We start from the raw sequence: 15,647 nt of genomic DNA, 5'->3' as shown, positions 1-15,647 counted from the left end.
CTGTAGACCAGGCTGGCCTCGAACTCACGGAGATCCGCCTGGCTCTGCCTCCAGAGTGCTGGGATTACAGGCGTGCGCCACCACCCCTGTCTCGGTCTCATTCTTAATAGTCATTACTGTCTTATTATAAATAAGCTTTAACCAAATCTATAATTATGATATTTGAAATTTGAAAACAACCAATATAAACATCATGAATGAGAGGCATCACTAAGGTCAGGCAGTTGGTAGTACACGCCTTTAATCCCAGCACTGGGAGGTAGAGGCCAACCTCGTCTACAAAGCGAGTTCCAGGACAGGCTCCAAAATCTACACAGAGAAACCCTGTCTCTCGAAAAACAAAACAACAACAACAAACAGCACTTGAACTTGTGGTTACTGTGGAATTTATATTTATTTATTTGTTTGTTTCTGAGGCAGGATCTCTATGCAGCTGTCCTGGAACTATGTAGACCAGGATGGTCTTGAACTCACAAAGATACGTCTGGCCTCTGACTCCCAACTGCTAGGATTAAAGGTGTATGCCACCAGGCCAGTCTGGAATTTACTATTTAAAGACTTAGAGCAAATACTAAGATTTCTTCTTTTTTCTTTTGAAGTCAGGGTCTCACTATGTAACCCTGGCTAGACTGGAACTTGCTATGTGGAACAGGCCGGCCTTGAACTATCAAGAGTGCTGCACACCTGCCTCCTGAGTGCTGGGACTGAACTTAGGATGTCTGCAGTCTTGTGGAGCTTGTTAAACCACTGAACCTGTGCTACTCTGAACTCCACAGCACGGGGTTAGAATAATTAAAAATCTAGACCAAAGCGAAAAAGACCATCAAATGGTCCCAAACTTAACGGTTTTCACACACTTATCAAAGATCCAAATACCACATAAACCAATTTATTTATTAATTTTATCTGCATGTATATTATGCATGAGTTTATGTGTACTGTGTTTGGTTTATTTTAGATGAGGATTCTAAGACCAAACATACTAAGTGAAGGCCCTGAGGTCATATGTTGAAAAACCACCAGTTCTCCATTCCCATTTATCACACTATAAACTCATCTATGAAAACACTAAACAAAGCAGTGAAGCATATTACCTTAGAACAAACCGCATCATCTGTGCTATAGAGAAGCGGGCAGATGTCCTGCAGATGTAAACTAATGCCATCCACAGCAGCATTGTCTCTGATGTAGCAGCTGATAAGAGAAGCAATTAATGCACCGGTGAGCTCTTTGTCTCTGATCACCAGATCCTTAAAGGTGGTGATCTTCAGCTGCTCTTGAAATTCCTAGAAAGAGAAATCCTTGCATCAAAAATCACAGAAATACATTATTTCCTCAAAAAGTGAAAATTTTCTGTCTTTCGTTTTGTGTGTGTGTATGTTTCCATTTTTTGAGACAGTCTCTTATTGGTAGCACTAACTGGACTGGAATTTATGTAGACCTGGCTGGCCTTGAATACAGATCTGCCTGTCTCCTCCTCCCAAATGTTAGGATTACAAGTACGAGACACAATGCTGAGATTTCATTAATAACAAAACATAACTTAAATACTAGTAGACTGTAATTTAAATGAGAAAATAGGGCTGAGTGTGCAGCTTAGTTGTAAAGCCCTGGTTTGATTCCCAGCGCTGACAAAGAAAATACACTAAACCACCGATACATAACTGCAAAAAATCTGCAATAAAATCATATAAAGTTGGAGGTTAATTAGACAAATGTAGGTCTAATTGAACCCTCCCACTTTATATATGAGAAAAGTCTGGTCAAGGCAGAGTCAGCATTAGTACCAGGCCACTTTGCTTTTCGCAGCTGGCAAAAAAAACACTAGGCTACTTTAAAAAATCTGGCTCGAGCTGGGTGTGGTGGCACATGCCTTTAGTCTCAGGACTTGGAGGTAAAGGCAGGCGGATCTCTATGAGCTGAAGGCCAGCTGGAGTGTATGAGTTCCAGGACAGACAGAGCTACCTAGTGAAATCCTGTCTCAAAAAAGCCAAACCAAACAAAGAAAAAAGAACCTTGTGCTTTCATTTTATTTTTCCTAAATAATGTAAGGATTCTAACATTAAATGAATGAATCTTTTTTAAAGATAGATTTATTTGTTTGTTTGTTTGTTTATTTATTATGTATACAGCATATATGACTGCAGGCCAGAAGAGGGTACCAGATCTCATTACAGATGGTTGTGAGCCACCATGTAGTTGCTGGGAATTGAACTCAGGACCTCTGGAAGAGCAGTCAGTGCCCTTAACCTCTGAGCCATCTCTCCAGCCTCTAAATGCATGAATTTTGGACAAATTTGCTTGCTAAGATTGAGTTCTAAAGGGTAAAGTCATTTATAGTCCACGAAGAAATTTTTTTTTTTTTTTTGAGCTGAGGATCGAACCCAGGGCCTTGCGCTTGCTAGGCAAATGCTCTACCACTGAGCTAAATCCCCAACCCCCACTAAGTAATTTTATAGGGACAGATTTTCTTTTCTTAAATTTCAACAAATATATCTAGTGAATATTGCAAGTTATGGGACAAACACCTACTTTGCATTCTCTGAGCACATAATTGACAATGGACTGAAAGGAAGCTTTCAAGACAGATCACAATGATAGAGGGGGTGAAAAAGCATACATCCTTAATTTACAATCCGACAAAATTCAAAAGCATCCTACCTGGCATGGAAAATAAAATAGCTTTCATTAACTAAATATGAGTTTTAAATTTTAAAAAGGGAAAACAAAAAAACGAAGCTTAAAAGTAAGGAGAAATTTCAACCACCACCACCACTGTAACCATAACCACTCTCTGGGGTGGGGGTGGGGTAGTGCCACTGTTTCACCTGAAATGCTGCTTACAGCCAAGACATGAGGGGGCTGGAGAGGCAGCTCAGCAGTCAGCGGCACTGGCTGCCCTACCAGAGGACCCAGGTTCAATTCCCCGAACCCCCATGGAAGCTCACAATCATCTGTAACTCTAGCTCCATGAATCTGATGCCTCCTTGGGCAGCAGCAGACAGGCATGGGGCACTCTTACATAAACACAGGCAAAACACACAGACACAGCAATTTTTCTTCCTTTTGAGATGGAGTTTCTACAAAGCCCTGGCTGTCTTGGAATTAATTCTCTATGTAGACCACCAAGCTGACCTACATCTCACAGAGATTCTTCAGCCACAGCCATCAAGTGCTGGGATCAAAAGCAGGTGCCACATCAGGCACACATAAACTCTTTAAAATAACAAAACACAACATGAACACTAAAGTCAAGACTTAAAGCACTGTGGGTATCCAACAACCCCAAAGGACAATCCACCTCACCTTTTGAAGTTCTCCTACAATGACAGTAAACTGATGTTCACAAAGGAGTTTCCACAAAGCCAGAGCCTGGTAGGATTTTCTAACCAGCTGCTGGATCGCCTGAAGTGAAATCTTCTCACTCAGTTGAGCCTCTAATGACAAAACACAACTAGTGAAATATAAAATGACACAGGGTGAGCTGTTTACTTACGTCAAATTGAACAGCTAAGAGTGAAATCGCCATGTTTCTCCCTGCCTCCACCACGGCAACAATAATCATTCATGTTTTCACCCTCATGAAATACAGTTGTGTGTATACACACAAAGAACATTTGCATATGTAAATAAAAACACTGCAGTGTGTTTGTCTCATTTCCTAAGCAAACCACATTCAAAGGCTCTCACCCAAAACACATGCAGACCACTTCCAACACAGTGCCACTAAAACAATAACTTGGAAGGCACCACCACGCCTCTTAAGACTGAGTTTATCACACCCTACATTAATATACCCTAGTACATTATTAAATCAATTCAGTCAGTCAGGATAATTTTGCCTTATCTTTTAAATAAGTAGAATATGTTAAAAGGAACAAAATGAATAAAACAGTATATATGGTATATATAATTCAAAAGAGTGTTTTTCAATCTTACACTGAAAATTCTAACACGTTATAACATGAATGAATGTAAAAACAGTATGCTAAGTGAAGCAAGGAGTAATAAAATGAAGAACCCAGAGTAGTCCACTGGACAGAAACAAAAGCAGACTGGACGGTGCCATCAGCTGAAGGTAGGGAAAGCAGAGTTACTATGTCATGCTTATACCGAGACTCACTACTGAATAATGAAAAGTTCAAAAGATGGATGCTGGTAGCAGATGCTCAACAACGTGAATAACTGAATGTGCTCAACTGTACACTTGGGACTCTGGGGACCGAAAGTGGAGTATGGGTATTCCACAGGGGTAGATTCAGAGGCAGAGGAGTCTGTTCCTCAGCTGTGTTCCCAACTGGTGACCCCATCTGCTTCAATGGACCGTCGCAAACCAATGGTCACCCAGATGGCCCTGATTAAACTAAAAAGGTCACACAACAAAACACAGTCATAAAGCCAGGAAATAATTAGGGGTGTGTAGGAGGTTTGAGTAGGGTGGAAGGGAGGAAGAAAGGATGGAGGGAGAGAGTAAGCAGAATGTATATGCATGTTTGAAACTGTCCAAAACTGAAATAAAAACTAAAACAGCAAACTTTATGGTAGATGTATGTCACTATGATGAAGAAATTCATCAAATAGAGTGTATCATGCTTTGTAGTGGCAAAGAAGTGTAAATGAATTATATACTTTGATATACTATGAGGTAAAGCTGAATTATGGAAATAATCTCCATGTTGCTCTATTTCCCAACCACAAAGATGGCACTTTAATAATAATAAATACTAATTTGTTTGTTTGTTTATTTCAAAACAGGGTTTCTCTGTATCTTTGGAGCCTGTCCTGGACTAGCTCTGTAGACCAGGCTGGCCTCGAACTCACAGAGATCCACCTGCCTCTGCCTCCTGAGTGCTGAGATTACAGGCGTGTGCCACCATCGCCCGGCCATAAATACTAATCTTAAAGCTTGTGTTTTTGGACACTCTTGCTCTGAATAAAGGAAGTCCATTGTTTCCTATTCAGGTAATGCAACTCTTTGGTGGGGTCAAGTGTGTATAACTGACTACAAGAAATAATTTACCATGAAACTTCCTCTGCAGCTCCTGTTGCATTTGCTGGGTGTTTCCGTTCTCAGGCCGCATGAATCCTACCAGCCTCTGCTGCACTTTGGCAGTAGAACTGAAAGAGAAAAAGCAGCATGCGTGTGACAGCTTCACTGAGGTACCTAAGGTGTACACTTCTCTCTCTGTCTCTCTCATCTTAGTAAGACAAGACTGCACAGCTCATGTACTAGTCCCTACACTAACAATTGGCAGTCACTAAAGCTACAGTGACCGAGGGTCAATCTTTACATTCAGCAAGTTTAACTGGAAATATCGCCTGCTGATAGATACAACTTTCTCAAATGCTATCGCTGGATGCACAAGTCAACCAAATCTGCCAATACATCAGAAATAATCCTATGTTTGAAGACCGCAATGTGCCAAACATTCACTGAAAACAAACAACAACAACAACAACAACAAATACTTAAAAAATCTAGACAGTTCACAGCAGGCTTTTGAAGTATTTCATTAATAGCATGAGATTTATTGTTTTTTTTTTTTTTTTTTTTTTTTTTTTGGCTTTTTTCTTTCAAGACAGGGTTTCTCTGTGTAACAGCCCTGGCTGTCCTGGAACTCGCTCTGTAGACCAAGCTGGCCTTAAACTCACAGAGATCCGCCTGCCTCTGCCTCCAGAGTGCTGGGATTAAAGGTATGCTATCACTACCACCTGGCTTTTTTTATTTAAAGACAAGTTTATCAAAACCTTGGCATAATTTAGTGTCAAGTTGTCATTTTGTTTTTATGACCATCAGAAAGTTATGAATGCTAGGTCTCCTTAATTTAACTCAGGAGTTTACTCATAGGACTGTGAAACCGTACCACAAGTGCTGGTTGCCATGAAAAGGGAGAAGCTGCCAAATAAAAAAGAGGGCTTGCTTGGATTTAGAACATGGCTAGAAAGAACGGATGCTGTTGAAAATAACATGTCTGGGCGGGTAAGACAGCTTAATAGGTAACAGTGCTTGTTGCCAGGTCTAATGACCAGAACAGGATCTCCAGAACCTACAGAGTGGAAGGAGAGAACCAATTCAGGCAACTTGTACTCAGACCTTCACATAGATGCCATGGCACACACACTTCCCTAAAATAGAAATGGACGCAGTCTTTCTTAACATTACAGAAAGGAATAATCCAGGCACAAAAAATGATATCACATATTTTCATTTAGGTAAAATTAGGCAGATTCACTGTGACAGAAAGTAGACTACTGGTCCCAGGGACTGGAAGACAGGAAATGGAGAGGGACTGATAATGGGCAAAGTTTCTTTCTAGTACAAGGAGAACATTCCAGGATTAGATAAAAATGATGGTGTGGGGTTGGGGATTTAGCTCAGTGGTAGAGCACTTGCCTAGCAAGAGCAAGGTCCTGGGTTCGGTCCTCAGCTCCAGGGGGGGGGGGAAAGTGATGGTGTATAACCTTTGAATACACCAGAATCTACAGAAAAATGCCATTTCATAGGATAGCTCTTGGACTGGGTGTGGAGACACAAACCTTTAATCCCCAGCACTCAGGAGACAGAGGCAGACAGATCTCTGTGATGTTGAGGCCAGCCTGGTCTATAAGGTGAGTTCCTGGATAGCCAATGCTACATAGTGACACCCTGTCTTAAAAAAAATTATGACTGGCAGGAAGTGGTGGCATACTCCTTTAATCCCAGCACTTGGGAGGCAGAGAAGATCTCTGAGTTCAAGGCCAGTCTGGTCTGCTGAGTGAGTTCCAAGATAGCCAGGGCCACACAAAGAAACCTTGTCTCCAAAAACAAATAAATAAATAAACGAACGAACGAATGAATGAATAATGACTGCATGGTACAGGTCTAATGGTTTAACAAAATAAACAGAAGGGAAAACTCAAGAGCTAGGCCTGCACTGCAGTGGGAGAGCACTTGCTTGGGTTTCAGCTCAGGACCTCAAAGAAAGAAGAAAAGACATCTTTTATACACAGAAAAGAAAAAAATAGTGAATACATAAATCTGGTTCTTACTTTGGATTTCCTAGTGGTCCTCCAGAAAACTGGGAATTTCTGTCTAGAAATTCCTGCAAACCCTTCAGTTCTTGTAGCACAGACTCTAGCAGCTGGCTAGGTACACTGCTTTCAATCTGTAAGAGCGAGAGTTTTCAAAAGTTTAAAGACACGGAAACCGTATATGCAGAAAAAAGTACTAATTAGAGTCTGCGCTGAATCTATATACAAATTTAGTTTTGAGCTATGCTATCTTTATAAACAGTACAGTTCCTAAGTCCACTGAACCACCAGTTAGCCAAAACGAAGAGTAAGTAATGAAGGTTACCATGTCCTTCCCCTCCCGTTCCTTTAAGGTTAACATATAATTTATGTACAGTAAAACACCTTAATCTCTTTCCACGTTTCCGTGGTCATCACTCAGATCCCAGTACAGCATATTAACACCACCCACATCCTCACGGCCTTTTCTGGCTATTAATAATCATCTTGTGTTCAAGGGAACCTTCTTTCTGCTATCATTAATCACTGACTCAGCCAATTCGGAAGTGCATACAAATACTATGTTAGATAAAGTATATTCCTTTTTTTTTTCCCCAGAGCTGAGGACTGAACCCAGGGCTTTGTGCTTGCTAGGCAAGCGCTCTACCACTGAGCTAAATCCCCAACCCCTGATAAAGTGTATTCTTATTATTAGAAATGTGAACTCTAAGCTGGGCAGTGGTGACGTACACCTTTGACCCCAGCACTTGGGAGGCAGCCGGTTCAAGGCTAGCCTGGTCTACAAAGTGAGTCGCAGGGCAGCCAGGACTGTTACACAGAGAAACTGTGTCTTGAGAAACCAACCAACCAACAAACAAACAAATAAACCAACCAACCAACCAGCCAACCAACCAACCAACCAACACCCCTTAAGATATTAATGAAATTAATGGAAAGAAAAAAGAAAGAAATGTGAACTCTAAAGGAGCACCACGGTTTGGGCTGGTTATGTGTCAGTGCATGTATACAATCCCAGTACTTGGAGGTCGTAGTAGGAAAATCACAAGATCATAGCCAGCTTGAAATACATAGCAAGACTGTCTTGAAAAATAGTAACAAAAAACCAGACAGAAAAACAAACAGTAAGGGAAAACAAAAAAATACCTGATACTTTATCATTTTAAAAAGAATTGAAAAGAAAAGTGATGTTCCACACTCTCTAAAGCAAGTGTTGGGCTGACCCTGGCCCTCACAGCACCCTTCGGAAGTGGAGCAGCAGGCTGTGAAGGCAGACTCAGGAAGTGGCTGGGACAAGACCCACACTGGAGAGAGCAATCACTGCACCTAACTTCCAACAATAAGACACGCGAGACTCTCTATTAACATCATCTACTGGTTACATACAAACACGAAGACGTAGAGCAGTACTTACTGCAGTGATCTCCCTGTTGGAACTCTTGAATACTCTTTCAACAACTAAGCTAGCATCCCAAATATTTCTGGAACAGAAAGTGTTTTAATTACTATACTATGAATGAATGCAACATTTTACAACACGTAGTTACTTCTCTGCAGGAACATAATTGTACTTACTTTCACATGTACTCAGTTTCCTAGAAAATGGGGCTCGAGAGATGGCTCAGCAAGAAAAGATACTTACTTGTAGTGGCCTGAATGCCACCCCTAGAGCCCACGAGAAGCTGGAAGGAGAGAACGGATCACAAATGTCCTCTGACATCCACATGTATATTGTGGCATAAGCTTCTTCTCCATCATGCACACACACCAATAATATATACAATTTTAAGAAAAGGAAAAGTGGGAAAACTGGAAAACTTTCAAACATAATATCCTTATTACTCCAGAATGAGTTTATTAATTAAAAGCCTACTAAAGAAAAAAACTCCATGGTTAAGAGCACTTTATGCTCTTGCAGAGGATCTAGGTTCAGTTCCCAGCACCCACATGACAGCTAACAACAATTTATAATTCTCCTTCCAGGAGATCTGATGCCCTCTTCTGGCCTCCATGGTCATCAGGCATACAGGCAGTGCACATACGTACATGCAGGAAAAGCACTTATACATATAAAGTAACAATTATAACATCACACCAGCATTTACCTCAACAAGTATCAACATATACCAGGCACAGCAGCTAATTAGAAGGGTGGGAGGACTGCAGATAGAAACACCACCATTCATCCTTCCCTCTACCCTTCCCTGTGCAGGCTGACAGGTTCTACACCATCCTTAAAGGGAAGAAGACTCCTCCCCATCTTCTGAAGCAAGGTTGGCCAGATAAGGCCAGACAGAGAATGGCACTGTTAGAAGCAGGCACGGAGGAGCTTTCCAAGTTTCTACCTTCTCATGCGACCCTGCCACCAGCAAGAGGCAAATTCTTGATGTCCTACTGAAGGATGAGGCCATACAGAGAACAGAACTGTGTGCCCATTTCACACCAGTGGATAAATGGGCCTCGAAGCAGATAGCAATCCAGCCAGGATAAATAAAACTCTACTGTTGCATCTGATTGCATATGCATGAGTGAGCCATGTAAGACCAGATCAGCCCAGCTGAAATCTAGATACATACTATTTAGTTATAGGGCTAGTTATTAATGTGCATGAAGATATAAGCTAAGGCTATATGCACAGAAATAAAACAATGAATACAGTTAAAGGGCTAACAATGCCAAAACAATCTTATCAATGGATGAGCTTAAAACTAAAACTAAAATTCACCACATAATGTCCCAAATATGATTTAGGAATATTTCACTATTGCAAATAGGTAGAAATGGGACAGTAGTAAGGTAGTCTACACGATACTTACCCCATGATTCGAGAGAAGTAAATGCAAATCCCGTTGTGTTTTCCTGAGAACACAATCTCTGGCCCAGTCAAACCACTCATGCCTGCCGCCTGCATTGCTGGGTTTCCCACAGCATACATTGGGGTTGACATGGTAGGAGGCTGAGTGCCTGTAACAAATACCAAAGTCTCTTAAAACTAAACCCAAGGTTCACCCTCGGGGCTCATGCTCCAATCTACTGCTATTATTTTGTGAAATGGACATAGTATCAAGCAGCCTTTTAATTCACATCTCTATATCCAACCATCAGTGCAGCTCTCAGAACTTATCAGAGAAGTTTCTTTGTTCCACAGATTGAAATGCAGAGAGAGGAAGTCCCTGTAGAGTCTTTCGTCACAATGGGACATCTACATCATAGCCCAACCCCAACCCACCACCAGAAAGCACAGGGACAATCATGGAAGAGGGTGAAAAGACTGTAAGAACCAGAGGTCAGAGGAACAGGGTGAGATAGTGTCTTCTGGACATGAGAAGATTGCTCCATGCAGGAACTCACAGCATGGCTGGTTACATAAGCCTGAACCAGTCAACATTCCAGCATGGAACAGGGAAGGGCTCAGAGCCTCTACCTCCAACTGAGGATCTATTAACAACTGAAGGCTTCTGGGTTTTAAGAGTTGTTGTGGTCTTGTAGGCTACAGTGGATGGCCCATGTCCATTAGTATATAAACAACACAAACTGAACTGAGTGGGCAATTAAAACAAACAAACAAAAAAAGGACACAGGTTGAGAAGTGTGTGTGTGTGTGTGTGTGTGTGTGTGTGTATGTGTGTGTTGGGACAGTGGTTCTGGAATGAGTTGGGGGTAAATATGCTCAAACACACTGTATGCATGTATGAAATTCTCAAATTAATAAAAGTTTGTTAAAAAGAAATCTGCAGGAGGCAGAGGGATCTCTGTGAGTTCAAGGGCAGCCTGGTCTATAGAGCCAGTTCCAGGACAGTCAAAACTACAGAGAAACAGAGACAAACACAAACACACACACACACACACACACACACACACACACAGAGAGAGAGAGAGAGAGAGAGAGAGAGAGAGAGAGAGAGAAGGAAAAAAGGAAAGAAAGAAAAGAAAAAAGAAAGAAAACATAGAAAAGTCTGAAATGTTTAGAAATTTCAATAATCCATTTGGTGTATCTAGACAAAAAAGGGGAAATATTTAGAGATAATGGAAGCAATAGATATACATTTGCTTTTGCTTGATTAAAAAGTGTAAACTTCAATGGGTTTTCTCAGCTAAACTTTGACATGTTGGCAAAGCAGGATGAAAAGTAAGAAAATCTACAATCAAAACTGTTTCTAAAGTTGGAGTGAAAAAGAATGAATTAGTCATGAGGACCCAGTTAATCTCCACACGCCAGTGAGAGAATGCCACACTGTTACAGGAGTTCCTAAATGATGCATTCGGAGTCAAATGCAAAAACCCGCTTGGATGCCACTTCTGTTAGCTGAGTGCTGGCATGTGTGCTGATCTGTGTGTGCATGTACGTAAAGACCAAACAAGATTATAAGTATGCATCTGGGCTGCCAAGCACAACCTTGGTTGTTGTTCCTGTTTGAACTGTCTCTCTCAGGCCTGGAACTTGGCTAGCAGATCAAGCTGGCTGGACAGGAAGCCTCCCCTTCCTGCAAGGACACGTCATCACACTGGCTGTTCTACATGGGGTGTGAGGGTCGAACTTACATCTTCAGGCTTATGTGAAGCATTCTATCGTCTGAATCATCACCTCAGCCTCTGACTTTTGTTTTTATTTTTTTAAGGGATCAGGGAAGTTAATATATTTAACATTAACTATTAAACACATAAATTAAGCCGGGGTGGGGGGTGGGGTGGGGGGGGTGTGGGGGGTGGTGGCGCATGCCTGTAATCCCAGCACTTGGGAGGCAGAGGCAGGTGGATCTCTGTGAGTTCGAGGCCAGCCTCCAAAGCTACAGAGAAACCCTATCTCGAAAAACCAAAAAAAAAAAACAAAAAAACAAAAACCCACAAAACAAAACAAAAAACCACATAAATTAATAGTGTTAGCTCTTCAAAATGAACAGAAGTAAAAAGCCAAATCATGGAAAAAGAGATACCATGGGATGGTGTCCCCAAAGGGGGTGGATTCAGATAGGCACTACCACCAGGGAGAGGAGAACCTGCAAAGGAAAAGAGAATAGAGACTCGTAAAGTACTTGCCCACTGCTTTGAATCTGATAGAGATTATGTAAAGGAGATACTATGAGTGTGACTGAGGATTAACACTACCTATCATACAAAGAATCAGACATGCATCCTATTTTTAATCAGTCAGTCCACTTTCTCCCATTCGGAAGACACCAATACGGACTTGCTTATTATTTGATTAAGGAAATTTTCTTCTTTATCTCTTTCTCTTTGAACACAAATGAGTTCTGTAAATACTACTGGTTACTACTTATGTTGCTTCTTAGTATTCATGAAAGATTCAATATTGTGAGGAGTGGGAGCAGCACACACTTTCAATTCCAGCACTGGGAGACAGAGGCAAGAGGAATCTCGTGAGTTCAAAGCCAGTCTGGTCTACATAGCAAGTTCCAGGCCAGCCAAAGCTACACAGAAAGACTCTATCTCGAAACAAAAATCAAAAAAGAAACCAAAAGCCCCCTAACAAACAAACAAACAAACAAAAAGTATTCAACAGTCACTGTCTAGACTTTTCATTACTAAGACAGAAGTACTATCAAAACATTAAAATTCTCTATTGCATGAAGTATGTCATCTCTTCTAAAATATAAACCAAGTTTCATTTCAAGGTTCCATACTTACTGGAATACATTGGAGACCCCAGGAGAGGACCAACATTACTTGGAGTGGGAAGAGTAGCTGGAAATCTCATCTGTGCTTCACCACCATACCTATTGTGTGACAAAAGAATAACTTCAGTTAAGCTGTGCACCCTACAAAAGCTGGGATAACTCCTGTTCCTCTTTGGCTTATTTATATAAATGGTGCTGACAGTGAGATCTGTACCTAGCACAATTCTTTGATAAATGTTGATTTGAAACTGCTATCAGGAAATTAGAGGGACTCTACTAATGTCTAAAAAAAGGATATGTAACAAATAGTTTACTTAATTAATGAAATGACACTGTGGTCTCTGTGATAGAATAGGATCAGCCGTAAATTTACAAACTAGTTTTGAAAAGATTTATCTTTATGTGTACAGGTGTCTTGTCTGAATGTATGTCTGTGCACCATGGACTACCTTGCACATGGAGTCGACAGATGGGGACCAGATCCCCTGAAATACAGTGACAGATAGTTGTTAGCTACCATGTGGGTGCTGGGATTTGAACCTGGGTCCTTTAAAAGGGCAGCCAGTGCTCTTAACTCCTCAGCCATCACTCCAGCCCCTATAAATCTAAAAATTATACAGCATACTCATACTTCAAATTCTTGGTGAAGTATTTTACACGAAGAAAATCTCTGAAGGCTGGGCACAGGTTAATGGCACAATGCTTGACTAGGAAGTAGGACTTCTAGTTTAATCCCCAGCACTGAAAAGAAGAAAACAACCCTCTCTTCAACACCAAGTTTCCTTACCGTCCCAGAATTTCTCAGGGCCAATGCTGCATGTAAAACAGAACTGGTCATGCTTGAGGACGGAAAAAGACGGAGGAGAAACTGGTGAAAAGTGCAAAGCTAGACCAAATTTAAAGGAGACCCAGAGAACAGGGAGGCATGCATTGTGCTCATCAGCAGTATAATTCTCCTGATTTCACTCTTATTAATCAAGTTTAATAATTTGCCTACTTCCTGTTTGGCCAAGCCTTAAGCTATCACACTGGTAATCATTTTTAAAAGTAGTCCACAAATGGTGTCTTTTTAACCCCAGCACTCAAGAGGTAACACAGCTAGCTACCCCAGGTTGAATGGTGAGGCTCTCCCCCTTAAAAACAAAAGACCCAGAGGGCTGGAGAGATGGCTCAGCAGTTAAGAGCACTGGGTAGTCTTGCAGAGGACCTGGTTTCTATATTCAGCACCCACATGGTAGCTCACAACTGCCTATAACTGGAGGCACAGGTAATCCATGCACTCTTCTGGTTCCCAAAGGCACTTCACACATGAGCTACACAGACATATACAGGCAAAACACCCATGCACAAAAATAACAACTTTTTTTCCTTTTTTAAAAAGTGGCCCAGGAGATAGAGCTTAGCATGTTTAAGATCCTATATTCAACTGCCGGTATCAGCAAAAAAAATCAAATAAAAATCAACCAAACAAAAAAGCAGGCTGGCTAGACAGATGGCTCAGTGGTTAAGAGCACTGGCTGTTCTTCCAGAGGTCCTGAGTTCAACTCCCAGCAACCACATATATGGTGGTTCACAACCATCTATAATAGGATCTGATGCCCACTTCTGGCATAAAGGCATACATGCAGATACAACACTCATATATAAAATAAATAAAATAAAATCTAAAAAAAAGGCAGGTCTTCCATATATAAATATAATCACAATATTACTAAGGTATTTGATGGGCATTTTGGGTTATAGCTCAGTGGTAGAGTACTTAGTGCTTGTATAGCAGGTACAAAAAGCCCTATGTCCAACTCTCAGAACAAACGCCCAACAAAGTGGCTCATTCCATGCACACGCACGCACGCACGCACACACGCACGCACACACGCCACCCGGTTGAATACCTAAAGAACGCCCGTGTAGCCCAAGCAGACACTTCTCTATCACAGGCAGCAGTAGAACAAGCGAGGATAAGGCAGGTTGCACAAGCTTGGTCTTCCTGTAAGGAAAAATTAAAGACACATCTAGTAGTTGAACCAGTGTTCAACAAGAAATGAAATCAACTGACAGTTGACTTGAAGTTTAGCTCAGGCACTAGTATTAAAGGTGCTTTCTCTTGATTAAGCTCTGATCAACGGTTACTCTTTTTTTATTCTTGTAGTCTAGCCTTTTAATTTTGAGAAATTATCACCAAGAGCCGACATTCATTGAGTACCTGTCATGTGCTAGGCACTATTTTAAGAAGCTGGTATCTAACAGTCCTTAGAGCAGCACAGTCAACAAAAAGAAAGCAGAAACTAAAACTAAAATTGAAGGCAGTGAATACAAGTTTCTCATTCCATTTTTGGAAGATTTTCAGCAGGTAGTTTGAATCCTCGGTCTGTACACTTAACATTAATTCGACAGTACTAATTTTACCTCAGCCTTCTCAGTTTTAAATCATCAATTAGAGTTACAGCTATTAACTACTAATGTCTCCACATTTTGCTTTAACTTCCTGCCTTATTCAGTGTGCTTGGGAACATACACTACATGTGCATGCTCATAAATTAAGGCCTGGTGCTTTTAGTAAATAGTGTATTTATCATACGACTTCAATATCATATTGTACTAGTACACCTTAATAAGGATTTGTCAAAATCAGAGAATAAATCTGGGGGAGTTCTGTGACTTTAGTACTTTCAGTATCAGTACATTTATGTTGATTTGAGTACAAAAGAGAACAGAAAATCTGTGTATTACAATGTTTTACTACCAATTTACAAAGAATTTTAACATCCTTATTGCTTCCTTATTTAAAATATCACACTACAGGGCATAATTACCTGATGTAATTTGAAGAATCTTTCAATCTCCTCTCCATCTCCACCGACGTTACTCACAAGCAGATGTCTCAGCTGATCTACAGGTCTAAGTTTATGAAACATAAGACTACCCTACGAAGTTAAAAGTGAGAAAGACAAGTAAGTGATTACCAAACCTGACAGGTGGAGGGCTGGAGATGTAGCACAGGGC

General features: G+C 41.0%; 1 protein-coding gene across 1 annotated transcript in view; it reads right to left on the bottom strand.

The window, feature by feature from the left end:
- Positions 1-15,647, bottom strand: part of Nup155 (nucleoporin 155) — a 43,527-nt gene that overhangs the window by 5,386 nt on the left and 22,494 nt on the right. Inside the window, exons 14-23 of the mRNA XM_036206925.1 lie at positions 15,458-15,568; positions 14,537-14,631; positions 12,655-12,743; positions 11,943-12,005; positions 9,825-9,972; positions 8,423-8,489; positions 7,030-7,145; positions 5,021-5,118; positions 3,307-3,437; positions 1,095-1,286 (exon numbers count right to left, since the gene is read on the bottom strand). Of these exons, the coding sequence (XP_036062818.1) occupies positions 1,095-1,286; positions 3,307-3,437; positions 5,021-5,118; positions 7,030-7,145; positions 8,423-8,489; positions 9,825-9,972; positions 11,943-12,005; positions 12,655-12,743; positions 14,537-14,631; positions 15,458-15,568 (1,110 nt within the window). The remainder of the gene's footprint in view (positions 1-1,094; positions 1,287-3,306; positions 3,438-5,020; positions 5,119-7,029; positions 7,146-8,422; positions 8,490-9,824; positions 9,973-11,942; positions 12,006-12,654; positions 12,744-14,536; positions 14,632-15,457; positions 15,569-15,647) is intronic.

This window comes from Onychomys torridus, chromosome 15 (assembly GCF_903995425.1).
Source record: "Onychomys torridus chromosome 15, mOncTor1.1, whole genome shotgun sequence".
Lineage (NCBI taxonomy): Eukaryota > Metazoa > Chordata > Mammalia > Rodentia > Cricetidae > Onychomys > Onychomys torridus.
The sequence above is the reverse complement of the archived record's forward strand: the minus strand, read 5'-3'. Positions and strand labels throughout refer to the sequence as shown.